The sequence below is a fragment of the Canis lupus genome, chromosome X (assembly GCF_048164855.1).
Source record: "Canis lupus baileyi chromosome X, mCanLup2.hap1, whole genome shotgun sequence".
Taxonomy (NCBI): Eukaryota; Metazoa; Chordata; class Mammalia; order Carnivora; family Canidae; genus Canis; species Canis lupus.
In genome coordinates, this window is record NC_132876.1 from 69,073,708 (window position 1) to 69,091,812 (window position 18,105).

At 53.8% G+C, this 18,105-nt stretch overlaps 1 protein-coding gene across 9 annotated transcripts in view; it reads right to left on the reverse strand.

The window, feature by feature from the left end:
* Positions 1-18,105, reverse strand: part of MED12 (mediator complex subunit 12) — a 26,710-nt gene continuing 8,605 nt past the window's right edge. Inside the window, exons 9-47 of one of the 9 annotated variants that reach the window (XM_072816280.1) lie at positions 17,727-17,873; positions 17,467-17,566; positions 17,207-17,343; positions 16,857-16,988; positions 16,163-16,289; positions 15,473-15,702; positions 15,017-15,097; positions 14,717-14,887; positions 14,377-14,521; positions 14,160-14,210; positions 13,728-13,846; positions 13,388-13,531; positions 12,757-12,920; positions 12,418-12,549; positions 11,765-11,992; positions 11,445-11,589; positions 11,150-11,270; positions 10,663-10,764; positions 10,419-10,532; positions 9,991-10,166; positions 9,628-9,807; positions 8,495-8,566; positions 7,906-8,039; positions 7,574-7,735; positions 7,174-7,285; positions 6,920-7,009; positions 6,338-6,447; positions 6,029-6,164; positions 5,608-5,769; positions 4,265-4,639; positions 3,880-4,030; positions 3,524-3,726; positions 3,281-3,355; positions 3,123-3,177; positions 2,960-3,047; positions 1,178-1,424; positions 757-870; positions 485-566; positions 1-269 (exon numbers count right to left, since the gene is read on the reverse strand). In XM_072816280.1, the coding sequence (XP_072672381.1) occupies positions 226-269; positions 485-566; positions 757-870; positions 1,178-1,424; positions 2,960-3,047; positions 3,123-3,177; positions 3,281-3,355; positions 3,524-3,726; positions 3,880-4,030; positions 4,265-4,639; positions 5,608-5,769; positions 6,029-6,164; positions 6,338-6,447; positions 6,920-7,009; positions 7,174-7,285; positions 7,574-7,735; positions 7,906-8,039; positions 8,495-8,566; positions 9,628-9,807; positions 9,991-10,166; positions 10,419-10,532; positions 10,663-10,764; positions 11,150-11,270; positions 11,445-11,589; positions 11,765-11,992; positions 12,418-12,549; positions 12,757-12,920; positions 13,388-13,531; positions 13,728-13,846; positions 14,160-14,210; positions 14,377-14,521; positions 14,717-14,887; positions 15,017-15,097; positions 15,473-15,702; positions 16,163-16,289; positions 16,857-16,988; positions 17,207-17,343; positions 17,467-17,566; positions 17,727-17,873 (5,358 nt within the window). In that variant the 3' untranslated portion in view covers positions 1-225. Of the gene's footprint in view, positions 270-484; positions 567-756; positions 871-1,177; positions 1,425-2,959; positions 3,178-3,280; positions 3,359-3,523; positions 3,727-3,879; positions 4,031-4,264; positions 4,640-5,607; positions 5,770-6,028; positions 6,165-6,337; positions 6,448-6,919; positions 7,010-7,173; positions 7,286-7,573; positions 7,736-7,905; positions 8,040-8,494; positions 8,567-9,627; positions 9,808-9,990; positions 10,167-10,418; positions 10,533-10,662; positions 10,765-11,149; positions 11,271-11,444; positions 11,590-11,764; positions 11,993-12,417; positions 12,550-12,756; positions 12,921-13,387; positions 13,532-13,727; positions 13,847-14,159; positions 14,211-14,376; positions 14,522-14,716; positions 14,888-15,016; positions 15,098-15,472; positions 15,703-16,162; positions 16,290-16,856; positions 16,989-17,206; positions 17,344-17,466; positions 17,567-17,726; positions 17,874-18,105 lie in introns of all 9 variants that reach the window. The other 8 variants (XM_072816279.1, XM_072816278.1, XM_072816275.1 and 5 more) reach the window with 8 other exon arrangements.

Genomic DNA, 18,105 nt, shown 5'->3' on the forward strand with positions numbered 1-18,105 from the left:
TTTGCAAAGAAGCTCTGTGTATTGGGTGCAACAGCTCTGGGGTCTCTATATAAATAATATACAAAACCCAACAGCTCAATGCCTCACATTAACAAAAATACTAAAAACTTATTAAAAATGGAGCCTGAGGGAAGAGCCCCAACCACTACTGGTGCTAGCCCAAGAAGGGGACTGGGAATTAATAGGAAGGGGTGGGGCTACATCCAGGCAGTTCTTCCAGATGGCTCAGTAGCGTCCAAATATGTTGGTACTGGGCTGTGGCTGGGTATCTGTGGAAAACCAGAGGTCATCAGGGCTGGGAGACCAGGCAAGGATATAGGTATGTAGGAGAAAGGCTATTTGAGTACCAAAGTAAGGGACAGGATGCCATGCTTCACACCCATCACCCCACCCCAACCTGGGCCTGAAGCGGTCACCTGCCCTCCCCGCCCCCCCACCACCATGTAGTCCCTGGGGCTCTCCCTAGAGAGGAAAGCAGGCTTACTAGAAAGCTGTTGTTGGAGCTGCCGGACCAAAGCTGCTGTCTGTTGCTGTTGCTGTGTCTGCTGAAGCCCCTGGCGCTGGAACTGAGGTGGAAACCGGAAGTGGAAGACTGATCTCGAACTTTCCGCTTCCTTTTTCATCCTCATCTCCTGACTCCCTTTTTGGAGTGCCCCACCTTGCCTCCCACCTCTACTCACCCCCCCACTGCCCCCAAAATGCTGTGCCCAACCTGGGCAACTGTCCCTGAGCCAGGGGCTATGGCCCAGCAGCTACCTGGGGCTGGGACTGGGGCTGGGGCTGGGGAGGAGCTGCCTGCTGCTGCTGCTGGTGTGCCTGCTGTTGTTGTTGCTGCTGCTGCTGCTGCTGCTGTTGCTGCTGCTGCTGCTGCTACAAACAAGGGCAGTGAGCCTCAGACATGGTGGTGGCTCTGGGGAGGGGAACTGGTCCACTGTCCCCCTTAATAGCGCAAGACTCCCAGGGAGATCCCACTGACCACCCCAGAAGCCAGTGGCGGGGGTGGGGGGGGACACAGGGGGGAGGGTAGGAACTTCTCAGGCCCCTACTGCGTGCTTGGGGTGCTCCAGGGAGTGGGTGCCGGCTTCACTCGGTTCACCATCATGTCAAACCCTGGAAGAGCACCTGCCTCTCCCCCTCCGGGGGTGCCCAGGTCCCACTTGAAGGCCTGGGGCCTCACCCGCAAAATCTGCTGCTGTTGCTGCTGTCGGATGTGATACTGCTGTTGTTGCTGCTGCTGCTGCTGCTGCTGCTGCTGCTGCTGTTGCTGCTGTTGCTGCTGCTGCTGCTGCTGTTGCTGCTGTTGCTGCTGCTGCTGCTGCTCAGGCAGGATGGACGCCGATCGCACGCCGGCCTGGACGCCCTGCGCACCCAGAGGAGTCATGGTACCTATCATGGGTGCCTGCTGCAGGGTCTGGTGTGAAAACCTGCGAAGACCAGTGGTCCGAAGCTCAAGGCATGGCTGGGGGGGTGAGGGGATAGAGGGATGAGGGGGTTGAGGGGTAGGGGAGGAGTAGATGTCTCAGGTCCCTGACCTGAAGAAAACCTAAATAAGTCGTTCTACTCATCCCTCCCAGCACTAACCAGAAGGGCCCTTCTGGGTTCTGACACACTTCTAGGTTGGGGAGTAAGGGGCAAAGACATCACCCCGATTTAGTGGTTCATATCCTTCACAGTGAGGCATCTTCCAATCCTGCTTTTGCTGTTTTGCTCTTACGAGAACAAAAACTGGTCTTAGGATAGGAGAGGCACCCACTGAGGTGCTTTCTGCTATTGGTGGTAGTGGTGGTACCCAATGACATTTCAGAATCTGAAAAACTACTGACTTCTACTGCTCTTTCGCCCTCCCACGTATAGCACAGCAACAGGCTACCTTCTGGCTGGCTGGCCAGGCTCTCTATCTTCATTCTTCCGTCTCCTTCCCCATGCATCCTATCCCTGCATCCCATATTCATCTGTCAACACATCAACTCACTATATGGCTCTCCCAATCAAAAGAACTCTTTCAGGGACTGTCTCACTTGCCCTGCCCCTCCCTGGCCTAGCTCCTGCTACTGCCCCAGCAACAATTTTACACTCTATCCACACTCTTCTTCCCATCCCCTCCCAGTCACCCCCCTCACTCTGGCCCCTACATCTTTGTTCATGTTGTGTCGTCTACCCAGACTCCCCTTTCTCATCCTTCACTCCGCAAATCCAAATTACAGCTATCCTTCGAAGGCCAACTCCAATCGCACCTCCTTTATGAAACTCTTCAATGACTCAGGCCCATGAAGACATCCCATACCTTTTTCTGAATTCCCATTTACTTCATGGTGTACAGCCACACACCTGATCATACCTCTCCTCACCATAGTCTTTAGATGTTCTTCTGTTAAGTCTCACCAGCCCAACCAGATGAAAGGTTCTCTGTGGTAAGGGACCTTGTATTTTCTAAAGATCTCTTCTCACCCTACCCCATCCTGGCATAGTGTGGGCCACATGGTGGACGGCCAACTGATATTTCAAAGTAAAGGGCTTTCCTCTGGTCCACTCCCTGGTATTCTAAAACCTAAGCTGCAGAGCCCCAAGATGTGACTCCCACATCTTAACTAAAAGGCCTGACTGGCATTCAGCATGGTGGGAGGGCTTGCTGGCTCATCTGTTCCAGTGTGGAACCACTCTACTACCGGCTGGATGAGTCCTTACCACACACCACATCTAAGAATCCCTTATCTCTCCTTATCATAGCTGTAGGAAGGATATTTCTCTCTCTGGGCCTCGAAGAAATATCAGGCAAGCGGACAGAAGACTACTGGTCGCCAGGTTCCCTTCCAGCTCTGGCATTTTGTGGCCAGATAAGTGTTCTTCATATCTGCAAGAGTTCTGACTAGTTCCATCACTTCCTGGCACAAGTTCTCCCCAGCCAGATGTGCCTTCCCAGCCCAGTGTGTCTTCATAGCCCCCCAGATGCCTCGGGTACCTTTGGGTGGAGGTCAACCCATGTCCGTAGGTTGGGGCCTGCTGGTGCACATAGCCACTGGGCCGCTGTTGCAGGTGGCGAGTAGGATCTACAAGAGTAGGATTGGTAGAAGGGTGGGTGCTCTGATAAGGCTGGCTGGAGTAGCTGGGGGGCACCATGGTACCTGCAGGGCCTGTGTGTTGCTGCAATCCCACATGAGAAACATAAGGAGTATAGCCCTGGAGAAGAGGAGGAGAGAGAGGGGGGTCAAGGCCAAGACTGTGCAGAGCAGCTAGCCTCAAGCCCCCCACCTTCCCCACTGACATCCTCTTATGCCCTCACCTGGGAGGTCTGCAAACCGTAGGAAGAGCTGGGAGTCATCTGATGGACAGTTGACTGTCCCAACATCCCCTGACTCTGCTAAAGGGAAAAAAGAGACAAACTCAAACTCGGGAAATGCTTTTAGCCATCTTGTTTCTTGTATCTCCTGCTCTGCAAGGCCTTGTGAAGATCCCAAGTGTCTCCTCAGTCCTGTGACCCTCCAGAGCCCCTCTCCCTAACGACCCTCCCTACTGCCCCTCTCACTATCTTTGCCTGGAGCTGTTGGCGAAGGCGCTGTCCTTGGGGCACGGTGGGCTGCTGCTGTCGGTATACAGAGGTCTTGTAGGAGGGTTCTATCCCCATGACTCCAGTCATGGTTGTGGGCAGCACTCCAGTGTAAGGTGGTCGGGTCGGCAGCTTCTGCATTGGCAACCGCACAGGGCGGTATGGGTCCACGCGAGGGCCACCTAGAAAGAGGAATGGGCTGATCTCTCCAGGCTCCTTGTCCCCTCAGTCCCTGCTCAGTGTCCTGGTCACCCACAGATCCTCAGGGATGTGTCCTTGTCCCCCTGGTGCGGGGAATGTTCAGATAACTCTCCTTCCTAGGGGCTGGCACTTACCTGCAGGTAGTGGCTGATTCTGGGTGTACAGGCCTATGGAGCCCTGCCTGTAGCTGAGATGGGATATGGAACTGGGGTTAGCATGGTGTAGGAGGTCCGGAGGCACCGTCACGCCATAGGGGCCACTCCTCCCTGGGCCCATTCCATAATCCTGTGTGAACAGCAGAGGAGGAAGGTGAGTGGGCCATAGCTCAGTGGGGTGGGGTGAGGTGCGGTACCAGGAGTGAAGATGAGCTAGACCTACATGGCTCACTTTTGTAATGCTAATGGCACCTCTTCCCCATTGCCCCCAGGAACCAGAAACGGCACAGAATCATGGAGAGAGAGGGAGAAGGCTTTTCTGTAGAAGAAGCATAAGTGGGGGGCCAGGCGGGGCAGCACTAACCTCTGTCTTGGGGGCTGGCTGGCTGCGTTTCTTGCCCTTGGTGGACTTCTTCTTGCGTTCCTCTGTACTGGGTGGGGCAGCCCCAGGTTTGTCAGTTTTGGGGGGCTCTGGAGCCTTTTTCTCAGGCTCTAGCAGGGTGGGAGCAGGGGGCTCCTCATCTTCTGGTGGCAGTGGAAGTGGCTCCAGGTAATAGGCACGGGGCCGGGGCCTCAGGTGTGTGTGGTAGAGCAGCAACCGCTGCTGTTCCTCTCCTCGGGCCACTCGCCGGTCGACTCGAACCGTTCCAAACCATCCCCAAGAGAGTGGTGCTGATGGCTTCAAGCCCTCAAAAAGATCCCAGGGAGAGATCTTTTGTTTGGTGGAAACCTGTAGACCCTGCTCCAGAAAATGAGAAACAGTGAGCTGCTAAGATTTGGAAAGTGGGAGACAGACCTTGAGGGTCTGCAGGAGAGGTGGAAGTATCTGCAGGCAATAAGAGGAGATGACAAGGGTGTGGGTAGGGTCAGGGGAGACAGTGAGAGGAAGCAGATGGACACGAACATGGATATATAGCAACACATACACACATGCACACACAGAGCAGACAGAGAGTTAAGAGGGGGAGAGGGCGAAGGGCCAGCGGAGCAGAGATGGACACAGGCACTGAGGTTCAGAGGAAGACAGAGATGGGAACGGGGAGGGAGAGACAAAGAGGTGAGTGGAGAGACACCAAGAAAGGACAAATGAGAACCAGAGAGAGATACACAGAGAGCCACCCAGACAGATAGATAGGCGGGCCAGGAAAAGACATGAAGACACTGTATGTATGACCGGGTCAGACTTTGGATGTTAGACCCTGCATCTTCTTTTCCTTCCCCCTCTCTGCTTTCCACAAAGATTCTGGTTACTCAAAAAATATCACAACTGACAGACAGAAGGGACAGAGAAATTTGTGCAGAGATGGCTGGGTTGGGGCAGAGGAATGAAGGGATAACAGATCCAGCAGGCAGCCAGACAGATGGGTGGGGTATAGGCTGGATGGAGGAGGACAGGGGGCCGAGAAACGGGTGGTAAGTTCAAAGGTGGGTGTGGATGGGGAAGGTAGGGAGAGCTGGAGGGACAGACCCAGGAAAGAGGATGAAGCTTCCAAGATGGGGAGAGAAACCTAAAAAAAAATTAGTGATCAACTCCACATCCCAGAGACGGTGCTCACCAGCAGAGCCTGATGGATTCCCTGGCCTGCTGAGCCTGCCGTAGCTACAAGGTTGACATAGGGAAAGCTCTTGCCCAAAGGCAGGGAAAGAGCTGTGCGTGGGGGGATAATGCTGGGGTAGGAACAGGGATGGGAAGAAAAGGCGACGTGCCTCCTTCTTGAAGATGGAATCGAAGCCGGCAATCTTGTTGCCCTTGGTATCAATGAGGGAGCCCTGTGGCTCACACGTGATGACGTCTCGGGTCTGCTTGGGCAGTGGCAGCAGCTGGCGAACTTTTTCCAGACTGTCTGACTGGCGCTCCCCCAGCTCTTTCTGTGGGCATAGGAAGATGGGGCGAGAGTTCAAGGACACAGATAAAGAGGGATGAGGAGTCTCAGGGGACAGCAGAGAAATAGGCATGAAGATGACATTCAGTAAACCCTCCCAGTACAAAGAACAAACAGAAAGGAGACGCAAACAGGGAGGGGAGATGGCCAGATCTGGACCAGAACGAAGTCCCTGAGGCTGGGTGGCATACCCAAGGTCAAGGGGAAAGGGAATGGAGCCGCCCGGCCTTGCCTCCCCTGCTCACCCGCAGCTTCTTGACCAGGTTCATGTAGGCACGTTTGTTCTCCTCCATGCTGCCTTGAGAGATGCTAGACATGTCCGCGGCCAGAGTCCCGTTGATGAGCACGCTCAGCATGTCCAGCACCGTGGTGAAGAGCTCGCTGTGAGGAGAGGCCCAGGAAAAAACCATAGAGGAAAGAGGCTAAGACAGACAAAGGCCTCAGGGTAGGATGCAAGCAGAGAGGGCCACACCAGTTATAGTGGGTCGTGCACCCGGTGTGGGGGAAGGGAGTTCCTCTTGGGCACAAAACTGAAGGGGGTGGGGATGCTTTACTTGTTGGACTGCATGTCGACAGTGCCGCTGATGATGATCTCCAGGAGGAGCACAGCCCACTCCGTAGTCTGCTGGGTACTGCGCTGCACCGTGTCAAACATACCCCCCACCTGCCAGGGCCACAAGAAGTCAGTCAGATGGTTCAGGGGTAAAGTGTAGCATTTAGGGAAAGCTTAGACCATAACCTGGCCTGGCTGTGGCTTAGCACACCACAGGGCATGTTTCAGTTGTACGTGTGATCTGCTACATGATTTTGGGCCAATGACTTAATTCTTGGCACCTCAGGGCCTCCATTTCCTTAATTATGAAATGATGGGGGCTGGACTAAGGGATGTCCAGGATCCCACTCAACATTCCACAATGGGTTTCTAGGGCTCCTAGGGCCCAGGTCTCTGCAAGGATCCAGGCCCTCAACCACTTTTAGGTCCAGTGTCTTTAGGAGCTCCAGGTTAATATTTTGAAGACTCAGAAGCAACTAGGCCCTCCATCTTTGCGCCCACCTGCCCTTGACAGGCAAGAGGGGGGCTCTGCAGTGCAGTTCTATCTCACCCTTGTCTTTCGTCTCCCCAGCTGCCCTCTCACCAGATTGAGCCGCAGCTTGAGAGCCTCGTGCATTAGCTGCTTTGGTTTGCAGTCATCTAAGTACTGGTCATCCCGCCAATTATTCACAATCTGAGACAGAAACAAGCATAACGCACGGCTCAGGGATCTTCTCGTTTCCATTCCCGAACACCCAAGGCGTTGATCCGAAAGTACAGAAGGTTCTGGGTACACGGTGGCCTCAGGTGTGCCCATCCCTGCCCTCTGGCCTGGCTCAGCAGCCCAGAGACCCATACCTGGTGCACCTGGCTATAGAGGGAGGTGAGAAGGCCCTCACGCTGCTCATCCTGCCCTTTCAGACATGTCAGCACCAAAGATAAGAATGGCTGCTGGCTCAACAGGGACATGCTAGAGAAGAGAGGGAAGGAAAAGGAAAAGAGAAAGAACAGGACCATGGGATAAAAGGTAGCTTCCAACCTCATTATTCCAGAAGCCCCAGCCCTATTCTCTCAAGATCTAGCCTCTAGCCCAACCGTGCCCACTCTTCCCCTCCAATTTTCCACTTTTCTGTGATTTTTTTATCCCCACCCCTCTGTCCCAACTTATCTAAACTTTTCTTTTTCCCCAGCCCCACCTCCTCTCCTTTCTAACCCTCAATCCTGATCCTTGCCCCCCTCCACCCCACAGCAGCTTTACCTCTTCTGCTTTTGTCGGTCACGTTCTTTGCGGGAAGAGGAACCCAGGTGCTGGCCTTTCTCCAACTCCTCTCCGGCTGCCTTTAACACATGCCCCTGGACTGAGGTGGGCAGCTTAGCGATGAGGGGAGCGACCAGCCACACACCAGAGCGCTCCAGAGAGCTGGAGGACAGATGGGAGTAGACAGAGTTCCAGAGGAGCCAGGCAAGGGTAGAACAAGCCATGCTCTCCCTGCCCAATGGACAGGCCTAGTATCTCTGTGAGACTGAAATCATTTACACTATGAGAGAACAAGTCATAAGGGGAGGGGTCTGAATGCATTTCTACCCAACCTGAGCACTGGCTTTGTTTTGCTGCTGCTGGGCATGTTGCTTGTGGTGCTTCCAGAAGATGACCCTGTCTCTGCTGACTGTTGGAAAACCTCGATTGTGGCCTTGGCGATGTTCTCTAAGAGGGAGTTCATCTCCTGGGGAGGATGAAAGGCACAGAGGTGCTCAATAGGTAACTGTGATAGGAAGGAAAACAGACGGCAGGAAAGATGGGAGATGAGGGCGGAGAAAGGCATCTGGAAGGTAATGAGAGGGAAAGACACAACTCTGCTGAGAGCCTGCCCTCCAGAGCCTCCCTATTTCTCCAATTCCCCCACTGTCTTCTCCTCACATGCCTCCTTACAGTTGTGACCAGAGAAACTGCCTCCCACCACCACCATCGCCAATCTTCCCCCACACCACCGAGCCCCAACATTCCTGACCCATTTCCCCCTACTCATCAGCCCCATGCGTTTGCCATCTTCCCACCCTCTCTTTCTCAGCTCAAGAACCTGAAGTTCCATAGGACACAGGTTCTTCTATGGTAGCCCACACCCCTGACACATGGAGCTGGAAGTGAGCATGGGACAGAGAGGGCCAGGTGCCAACTCACATTGTTAGGGGTCTGCTTGATCATGAGCTGCAGCTCCAAGGAAGACTGGCGCATGGTCCACTGGTCCAAGTTCTGTGATGGAGACGCCACCCCTAAGCTCATCATCATCCTGTCCCCCCTCTCCATTTCCAGCCACTTACCCCCCACCCTGACTAAGCCACCTCCTGATCTCTCACAACCTTGAAACACATATGCCTACAGGTCTGAAAGGAACTTCCACGTCCCCATCTTTAGGAAAGACTACACCAAAATGATCCAAAATCGTTGAAAAATCTAGCCTATTTTAAAAACGGTTCTGGAAAGATTTCCCATCTTTCCCCTGTCTCCTATTCCAGAGCTTCACATTCCTCCACATGGGTAAGTTCTGCTTAGCACTTACCCTAAATCTTTGATGTTAAAGTTGCAGGCTGTTTTAAACCAGCTGTTCAAAGTCCTTTACAGACCCAAGGGCTAATGTGAGTTAATCTCTCTTTAACATTATCTCCTCTGGGCTGAAGAGACTCATTCCTGTAGCTCTTTTAACAGCTTTATTTCTCCACCCTTCAGTTACCTGAATGCCTGAAGCAGCATGGCAAAGTGGAAGGGGCACAGGCCCACCTGGGCTCGCACCCTGACTCTAAACTAGCTGTGTGACCTTGGGCTAATTACTTAATAAACTCTTCAAGCCTTGGTTTCCTCCTTGGTCAAACTTGGCCACTCCTACCTACTTTCTGGGGGTTGGGACAGATTAAATGAGAAGATGGACATAGAGTGCTGAGCACAATACTCGGCATGAAGCTGACACTTGGTAATCAAGAGCTATGAAGTACTACTGCTGTTCGTTACTGAGCTGTGAGCAAACACCAAACAAGCAAGGCCTTAAACAAGGCTTAGCAGATGTTGTGCCGCCTCTCACTGATAAGCTACAGTCCCAGATAGCCATGCCCTCATCCAGCAGTTGGCTCTAGGGTCTGGACTGCACTGGCCTGACTTCAAAACCCACATGGGGGCTGTTGCTCTGACCACCTTTTGCCCACATCCTTGTTCAGTCTTCCTACTTGACTAACCCCCTCTTTTTCCCTCAGGGTCCCCATTGTTTCACCCAGGGCCTGGGCCCCACTGCTTCCTCTAAGACCCTCACCACCTTGGCCTACCTGCAGAATACGCTTAATGCGCTGCCGCTGGGGGTTTTCCCCGTCCTCGTTGTCCAGCAACCGATGTGGGTAGCAGATGAGCTGCATGAGGCGCTGGGCCTGGGCACTACTCAACACTGGGTCTTGCAGGTCATTGCTATCCTCACACAATGATTTAAGGCAACGCTCTCCTACCCATTCCTGAGGAAGTAGATAACCAGGGCACTGGGGCAAACAGTGAGTGGGGGTAAGGAATAAGGGGGAGATGGGCTGGGGGTTGATGAGAGACGTGATGTATAGTAGGAAGGTGGCATGATCAGGGCTGGAAACAGGACATTATTATATAAAGGCATTTGGGATGCATGGGGGGAAGGTGAGACTGACCTGTTGGCAGATGCTGCGCAGCACGTACTTGGCATAGACATCCAGACTGGCTGTCTCCACAGAGATGTTGCGGCCACCCTGCCTCCGACCGCCACTGCCACCTCCTCCCTCCTCCTCTGGAAGTTCTTCTGTTCCTCCTGTCACAGTGAAGCCTGAACCCTTCAGTTCCGCATCCCCTGTGGTTCACGGGCGGGAGATAGGGAGGGCAGAGTGAGATCTGAACACGGTGTAGAGACCCACCCCAGACCCACAGAAGCAGCAACTCCCCCAAATCCTGCCCTATGGGACAGAAATATACTTCCCTCCCTCCTCTCCTCCCCAAAGGTCAGAGAGACCACCTTCAGGAGGGAGAAAGACTTTCCTTTGTAGTTTAGCTGGCACTCCACCCCACACACACTTCTGGCACCACTCCCTTCCTACCCCCATACCAAGTACAAATACTGCCTTGAGAACAGCAAACACAGCTCCATCCACGATGCGGTTCTGGGAGGCAGCCAGCAGGTGGCGGTCACAGGAGGAACGGATTCCTACTGTAGGCTTGTCTGGAGAGGGAGCCCAAGTCATGAGAAGCAAAAGTAGATCCAGTGGGGTGCAGGCAGTGGGTGGGGCGGGGGGGGGGGGGGAGCAGCCACACTTTCTACTGCTGGCTAGGCCCAGATCAGGGTCACTTACTTCCATCTGACTGGCAAGGATTGAGTTGAGGCGTCTTGAAAAGGTGGAGGAGGATGCGGCAGGTCAGCCGGGCCCCTGGCTCAGAGTCCTGCTCACTGCAGGCTGCAAAAAAAAAAAAAAAAAGGAAAACAAAGCAAATTGGACAGGGCAAAAGTGGACTGTCCGTGGGTTTGTGGGTGGCAAGGGGCTAGAAGGGAAGGCGAAGTCAGGCAAAAGGAGAAATAACAAGATAATGGGGGAGGAGAGACAGAGCAGTCAGCTGTCTTGCAGTGTGATGGGGGGGGGTCCCTTAGGAGGGTCACAACAGGGAAGGATCAGGGCAGTCAACACAGCGTTAGAAAGAGGCCGCTCTGGGCCCGAGGCCCATCACACAACTGGCCTCTGGTGATAGCGGGGAGCCCCACACTCAACAGTGAGGGTGTGGCCATGGAGTGTGTAGTCAAACTTGGGATCCAGAAATTCTAAGGGTTACGGACTGGTGGTTCACCGGCATTAAGGAGTGAAGGGATGGCAGCACAGCGAATCAGATCCTCAAGGAGCAGACATTGCCGAGCGATGAGGATGGCAACAAAAGTAGCCAGAGAGTCATGAAAAGACAGGTCACTGACCTGGAGGACAAAGCAGACAAGACATCTCGACTCAGCCTGCAGAGAGGGGGCCAATTCAAAGCAGTAGGCCTCCACTCTGTGGGACTCTGTCTCTTGACTATTGCAATGACTGTGACCGGCCCCCTGCCCCGGGAACCACCCCACACCCTGGCAGGACCCTGGCGCAAGCCTCACATCTACATTGCAGAGGAGGTCGTTGAAACCACAAGTGCCATTGTTAGAGGAGCAGCATAAAGCCTTGAGTACTCCTAGCCACTCGGCACTCAGTGACTTGCAATAGCCAGTCAGCTCTGCACACAGGATTGCGATGTCATTCACCCTGGGGAAAAGGATAAATGCCCTCAGGAAAAACCTTGTTCCATAAAACCTCAGACTCATTAACTTCTCATCTCCACCCCAGCAGTAACCGTGGTTGCAGTACCTCCCAGGCATCTCATCCCTCCCAAACTCAGGCAGGAGCGTGGTGCCCGTTCCCAACTCAGGACGCCCCATACCTATCGGGATCATGGTGCCCCACACAGACGTGCATAAGGGCATTGCAGACAAAGCTGTAGCGGTTAGCGGGGTTCTCACTAAGACTCTTGCCTAGCCCCGTGTAGGTAAAGGTGTGAGCTGCAGGGTTCTCCAGAGTGTCGATCATGAACTCGGGTGCCCAGCGCATGTTGGATTCTGAGGGCTCCACGTTGCAGTAGATAGTGTTTTTCACCTTGGAGCAAAAGTCGCTGCAGGGGTGGCAGAAGGGACATAGGAGTGTTGGAGGAGAGCCAGTGGGGCAGAGGGGTGGTCAGGAGAAGGGAGAAAAGGAAAAAAGTCAGGGGCTGGGGGCCTTGGGACAAGAAAGGAGATGGGGAGATGGGCCAAAGCAGACTGGGCAGGAAAGGGACCCAGTTAGACTAAGGCACAGGGGCCTCTGGAGGCAGGGACAAGGAATTTGGGTCCCGTTGAGATGGGCCGGAGGCCAGGCTGAAAAGGAAGAGGAGGAGACAGGCCTATTCTTTGGAACCAAGAACATGTGATGGCTATAGCTCCCAGACAGCCCCGCAGAGACAGAGGGGTCCTGAGCTGTGCTCTGCTCCTAAGTTGAGTGGTAACGGGAAGGAGATGGGACAAGATCCTGTTCTCTACCCTTACCTCCCACCTCTCTTACCTGAAGAGCTCCCCAAATTTGCTCTTTAAATGGCTACAGGAGGTGTACAGATCATAGAGATAAGCAAGGATACAGCGTTCTGCAGAGGAGCCATCTGATCGGTTCATCCCATGCTTCACTACGCCACACAGCCTGTCACAAGAGGGCGAAGTCAAGATGGGGCAGTGGGTGGTGTGCACAGGTGAAGACACAAAGGTCCCTGGCCACAGACTCACAACTCTTGGCGATACTCTCCCCTGTCTGCCCAAATGGCAAGGTAGCCTCCCCAAGTCTTTTGGGGGTCACTTCCATCAGCATTCACTGGGGTCACGTGCATGATCATCCTGCAGCCCCACTTACCCCTCAAAGACCTGTGCCATCTGGTCCTGGTTGAGGATGAGGCAGGCATGGTAGTGCCGCAGGACAGCCACGATGCACAGACACAGGCTGGTGGTGTAGCTGCCCACCAGATCCGAGGACTTGAGGAGCAACTCGGCCTCAACCACGCTCAGTTCGTTTAGTAGCTAGCAGAGAGAGTGGTGGGGGGTGGTGAGAAATGAGAAGAGGCCCATGTGTTATATATACCCACCCTGCCTGTGAGGGAATGGCCAAGGCAGGCCTGAGGTGCCTCATTCTGGGAGAGCCCTGTTGCCATATGCCACTATCCTTTATTCTATTAACGACACAAGCCACAAACCACATGGACGATCTCACCGGTCTCTAGAATATGATTCTGTGAACTCTACAGTGGGAGGACGCTCTGCCCCCAACACTTTATAAACTAGTTCTCGGGCCTCTATGCAGAGCATGCAAGCCTCTAGTCCTGCCTGCTTAGCTCCTGTTCCCCTTCACTCTCTGGCTCCCATCATGCTGGCCTTCTTGCCCCTCCTAAGTGGCCCAGGACACCGGCTTGAGCCCCTATGCCGCCCACCCTGGTGACCCTCTATGGTACAAATGCCTTCCTCCCCCCTGATCCCCCTAACTTCCCCACCTGGATGGCAAAGTCGATGAGGCCACTGATGCTGAGCGAATATTCCATGAGGTCAAAGATGAACTGCACATGCTGCACCAGAGGCAAGTGATATGACATGCCAAGGGCAAAGCTCGTGATCTGCTCCAGAACATTCCGGGAGACCTGATAAAGGCAGAAGGAGTGAGACAGTAGTGGAAAGAGGTGGGGAGAACCAGGGAAGCCAGAAAAGGAAGACGGAAGGGGATGAGACTGGGAATCAGCCTAGTGCCTGGTGGTGGGGTGGGGAGAGGGAGAAGGAGGAAAGGAAAACAGGGCAGGCCAGCAGAATGTGGGAAGGGGGCAGGGCTTAGGCCCTCACCTGAGCCGTGACCTGGTGCTGGTCATAATGTGAAAGGTGCTGGAACTTAGCAAAGATGTCTTCGGCAGTGGGGAAGGCTTCAGGCCGGTTGCGCCGCCGCTTCTGCCCGTCCTCCCCACCTGAGGGGACAGTGGAGAGGGACCAGTCAGGAGAGGGAAGATAACTAGTTGACTGGGGGTAGGGAGAGAAGGCTATGGGGGGGTGGGGGGAGGGCCAGGGGGAGGAAGGCGGGGAGGAAGGGTGGGAGGGAGAAAGGGAAAAGGGAAAGGAGGGTTGAGGAGGGGGAAGGGGGGGATGAAGGGAAGGGGACAGTGAAGCTGAGGTCTGGAGGACCACAGACTACATGGACCTTAGAGGAATACATACAGGGAGGTGCTAGGTCGAGGGAGGGGAGGGGGAAGGGCGGGCAGTATGGGGCTTACTGTGAGGTACCTAAGAATGTCAGGTCTCCAGGATTCAGAGGCACAATAGGAGCAAGCTGGTCTGCAGAGGAGGGGAATGAGGGGGGAAGTTTCAAAAGGACTAGAGCTCTCAGGAGACTCCAAGAGACAGGACATTGGGACATGACTGGGGGTTCCCTGTGCTGGGGAAGGGGAGACTGACTAGGGCATTCTTTGGGGGAGCTCTGTTTCGGGAGCCTCAAACCCACCAGTTTCTGCTGTCCCTTTGCGGTTCAGAACCTTCAGGATATCCTTGGTAATTTTCTTGATGGCATGGCGGGCATCATCTCGCTGCTTTCCCACCCCAAACAGTACGACCAACCGCTGGTTGCACTCATGGCTGCATGACTCCTCCTGCATCCCGGCAGCACCATCAGACTCCAGCACGGAGCTCCTTCCCTCCTCTTAAAAGCATGCCCCCTGCTCCTCAGCCTCCCAGCCCTTCCCAGCACACCATGCCCGCAACGATGGCTCCAACCCCTCAGAACGGTCCTTGAACAGAAACCTCGGCTCCAAACCCACGGTCTCCAGGGGCTGGGGGAACAGTACCTGGGGGATGGGAAAGTGGGTGGCATACTGCACATGTCGTGGCTGGTCATAAAGAACCCCAAGGGTCCCTTCTATCTTCTCCTTGGGTGGGGGCTTCACCTCCTTCTCAACATCTGGTTTCTCGGGGGATGGACTGCCCTTCCCCTCACAGGGCATAGTAGGGGAGAACAACTAAGGGAAGGTGAGAGGGCAGAACAGTTAGAGGGAGGAAAGGGGGTCAGGGCACAAAGAGATTCCCCTGAAGAGGCATAAGGGCAGGACCTCGGGAGCTGGGTTCTTCCATACCAGGGTTGAACTCACTGAGAAATCAGGTTTCTCCATGTCCTCGAAAAGCACACTGGAACTAGGGTCAATGTCCATGGACTCTGAGAGCCCTGGGTCCTGGGGGCACAGAACATAAGCCAAGTTGCTTTCGCCTGGGGAATGGCTCCCCACCATCTAGAAGGGTCAACTGCGAAGTCGGAGAGAGGAGACTACGATGGGGAGAAGCAGTGGCTCTGCAGTCGAGCTCTCTGACGGGTCACTTACCCACCTCATGCTGTTCCCTCCAGCTTAAAAGTGGGGATCAGAGCACCTCACCCTGCTGTGAGGAGCAGATGCCAACAGCAGGTGCAAGAGGGCTTGGCCAGCCCCGAAGCACCCCTGGGCCAATACTATCCTCCTTATGTTAGGGGAAGGGATTCCCGGAGGACTGTGGGAGCCAGGAAGCTGGGAACACCCAAAGAAAGGAGCCGGGGCAGGACAAAGCGTGCTCACCTCCAGCTTGCTACTGCTGCTGCCCTCGGTCTCCTTGCGCTCCGAGTCATCAGCGGGGTCATCAAAGGGGGATGGAGGCCGGGGACCGGGGGCTCCAAAGGCCAAGTCCCCCCGTGAGATGAGGGTGCAAGTATACATGTTGTGTGAGAAAACATCATGCCGAATCAGTTCACAGAAAAGCAGGACTAAGTTGAAGAACTCCACTCGCTCACTCTCACTTCGGGGGTCCGCTGCAGGGATAGAACAAGAATAGAGGTGTCAGGAGGGCACAAGAAATGGGCAGCAAGGGAGAGAAACACACCTAAGACCTGGTGTTCCTAGAGTACCTGAGGTAGGCCAGAAGAAGAATGACACCCCTCCACCCCCACCCAAAAAAACCCCAAAGCTGTTGAGGGACAAAGTATAGTTGGTTAACCCTCCTCCTGCCCTGCACCTCGTCTTGGAAAGGAATACAGCATCCTTGCTGCTATTTATATGTGAGAATGCTTCCGTTGTCTGTTGTTTTTACTCTTTTCCTTATCCTTTTATTCTGTTAAACTCCAAGATAATCAGAAGCTAGAATCATGTCTGAAAACCAGTCTGCATAAAGCCCAAGACAGAAATGTATACCAGAAAGCCCTTAATTATGCTTCCTGGTGACAGTGGTGGGTAACTAGGCGGAGGGAACCAGAAGGGGGCAGGAGTCCATACTCAGCATGGGAGCCTGGGTATCCAGAAACTGCAGGAGGACATCCTGGAAGATGGGAGCACTAGGAGCAGAAAGGGATCCAGAGGCAATGGAACCCTTCTCATCTGCGGCTTCTGACTCTCCACAACGCTGTAAGGTGAGAAAATAAACCCTAAGCATCAGTTTTGCTGTTTCTTCACCTTTCTATGGGTCATGTTTGAACTGCCATCTATTTTGCTTCCATCCCCAGGCTCTTGGCTTCCATCCCTGCCTTGACCTCCATTTCCTTTACCGCCTCCCAACTGAATCCCTGCCTGCTTCCCTAACTCCAACATCGGTCTCCTTTCTACTTTTGCCCTTATGTCCTCAGCCTCCCTTTTACGTTCCCTATCCCTTCTTTATTCTCACCTGAACTTCAGTTCCACTGCTCAGCTCTGTCTCCAACCCCAGCTGCCACTACTCCATTGGCTAACTGCATTCTCTCTCTCTCTCTCTGTCTCTCCCTCTCTCTTTTTAAGATTTTATTTATTTGAAAGCAAGAGAGGGCATAAGTGGGGTGAGGGGCAGAGGGAAAAGCAGACTCTCCATTGAGTAGGGAGCCCGACGTGGGGCCTGATCCTAGGACTCCAGGATCATGACTTGAATGGAAGGAAGGTGCCTAACCGACTGAACTACCCAGGTGCCCCCAACTTTATTCTCTTATCTCTGCTACCTCACCTCAGCTTCAATCTCAGCCTGTCTCTTCTCTAGCAGCTTGGCTACCACCATAGCACGATGCCGACCAGAACGCTTGCAGCTGACAGCCCATTCACACAGTAATGATACTACGGCGTCATCATCCGAGGAGATCTGGAGACCAAAAGAAGACGGGGGTGAGTAAAGTAGGGTTGAGGATACGGAACCATGCCCCAATTCCTACAAAATTGGGTCCCATCCTAAAACCTCCCAGACCCAGTAAGGACATCTCCTCAGACATCTCCAGTATCTGTGCCTTGCCATGCCTTCCCCTCATGTGTACTATTGCCCTTGCAACGTTTTTTGCCCCTTCCAGTCCCCTTCTTGCTTACCTCGTGCCCATCCTTGCTAGGCCCCAATCCAAAGATTCGGTTACAAAGGGAGTCGAGAGAATTACTGAAGTCAGAGCGTTCAAAACTATGGCTGTCCAACACTTCCAAAGTATGGAGCACCCGTCCAATGGTGAAGCCTCAGGAGGAAAAGCAGTAAAGGGGACTTAACCAGAGGCCCAGTCATCCTGACTCTCAGAGTGATAGGTCCTTACCATTCTTTCCTCATACATTCTTCTTACTCTTTGTCCTCTGGCACCCACCTGCAGTAGCTTCCTGGCACTTATCAAAAGACCAGCGAACCTCAACTGCCTGTCCTCGCTCCTTGATCTGCTGCTCAATCTCACGCAACTTTGCACGGACCTGTATTACAGGGAAGGAAGGCTTTCAGAATGCACCAAAGTATACAGAAGGCCAAGGCCCAGATGAAAAGGACAGCACCAGACTCCAAGTCACCATTTCTGAAAGAGCAATTCAGCTTTCCATCTCAATCCAGGGGTACCAGGCTACGGGTGAGACTTACCTGCTGAGTAAAGGCACTGTTGCCCTCTGGCATGGGCAGGTTGGAGGGGGCAATAGGCAGGTGGTCAAGTGGTGAGCCAGTCTTAATGCGGCTGTCGGTCAGCGAGTAGTGCCAAACTAGGGCACTAGGACAACACAGGAGGATGGTCTGCCAGACAAGAATAGCTAAATCAAACTCAGTCACCATGACTACATTTCTAGAAGCCCACCAGAAGACCTGACCCTTATATTTCTGACCCAACATTATTCCAGGTCCTTGGTGTATCACTACTCCACCTCTGAGCCCCTCCCCACATCCACTTTCCTCAAAGGCTTTGGGCCTACTCTGGTCCTGGAAAGGAACTAACACCCCCCAAGGATGAGAAGCAATAATCTCTAAG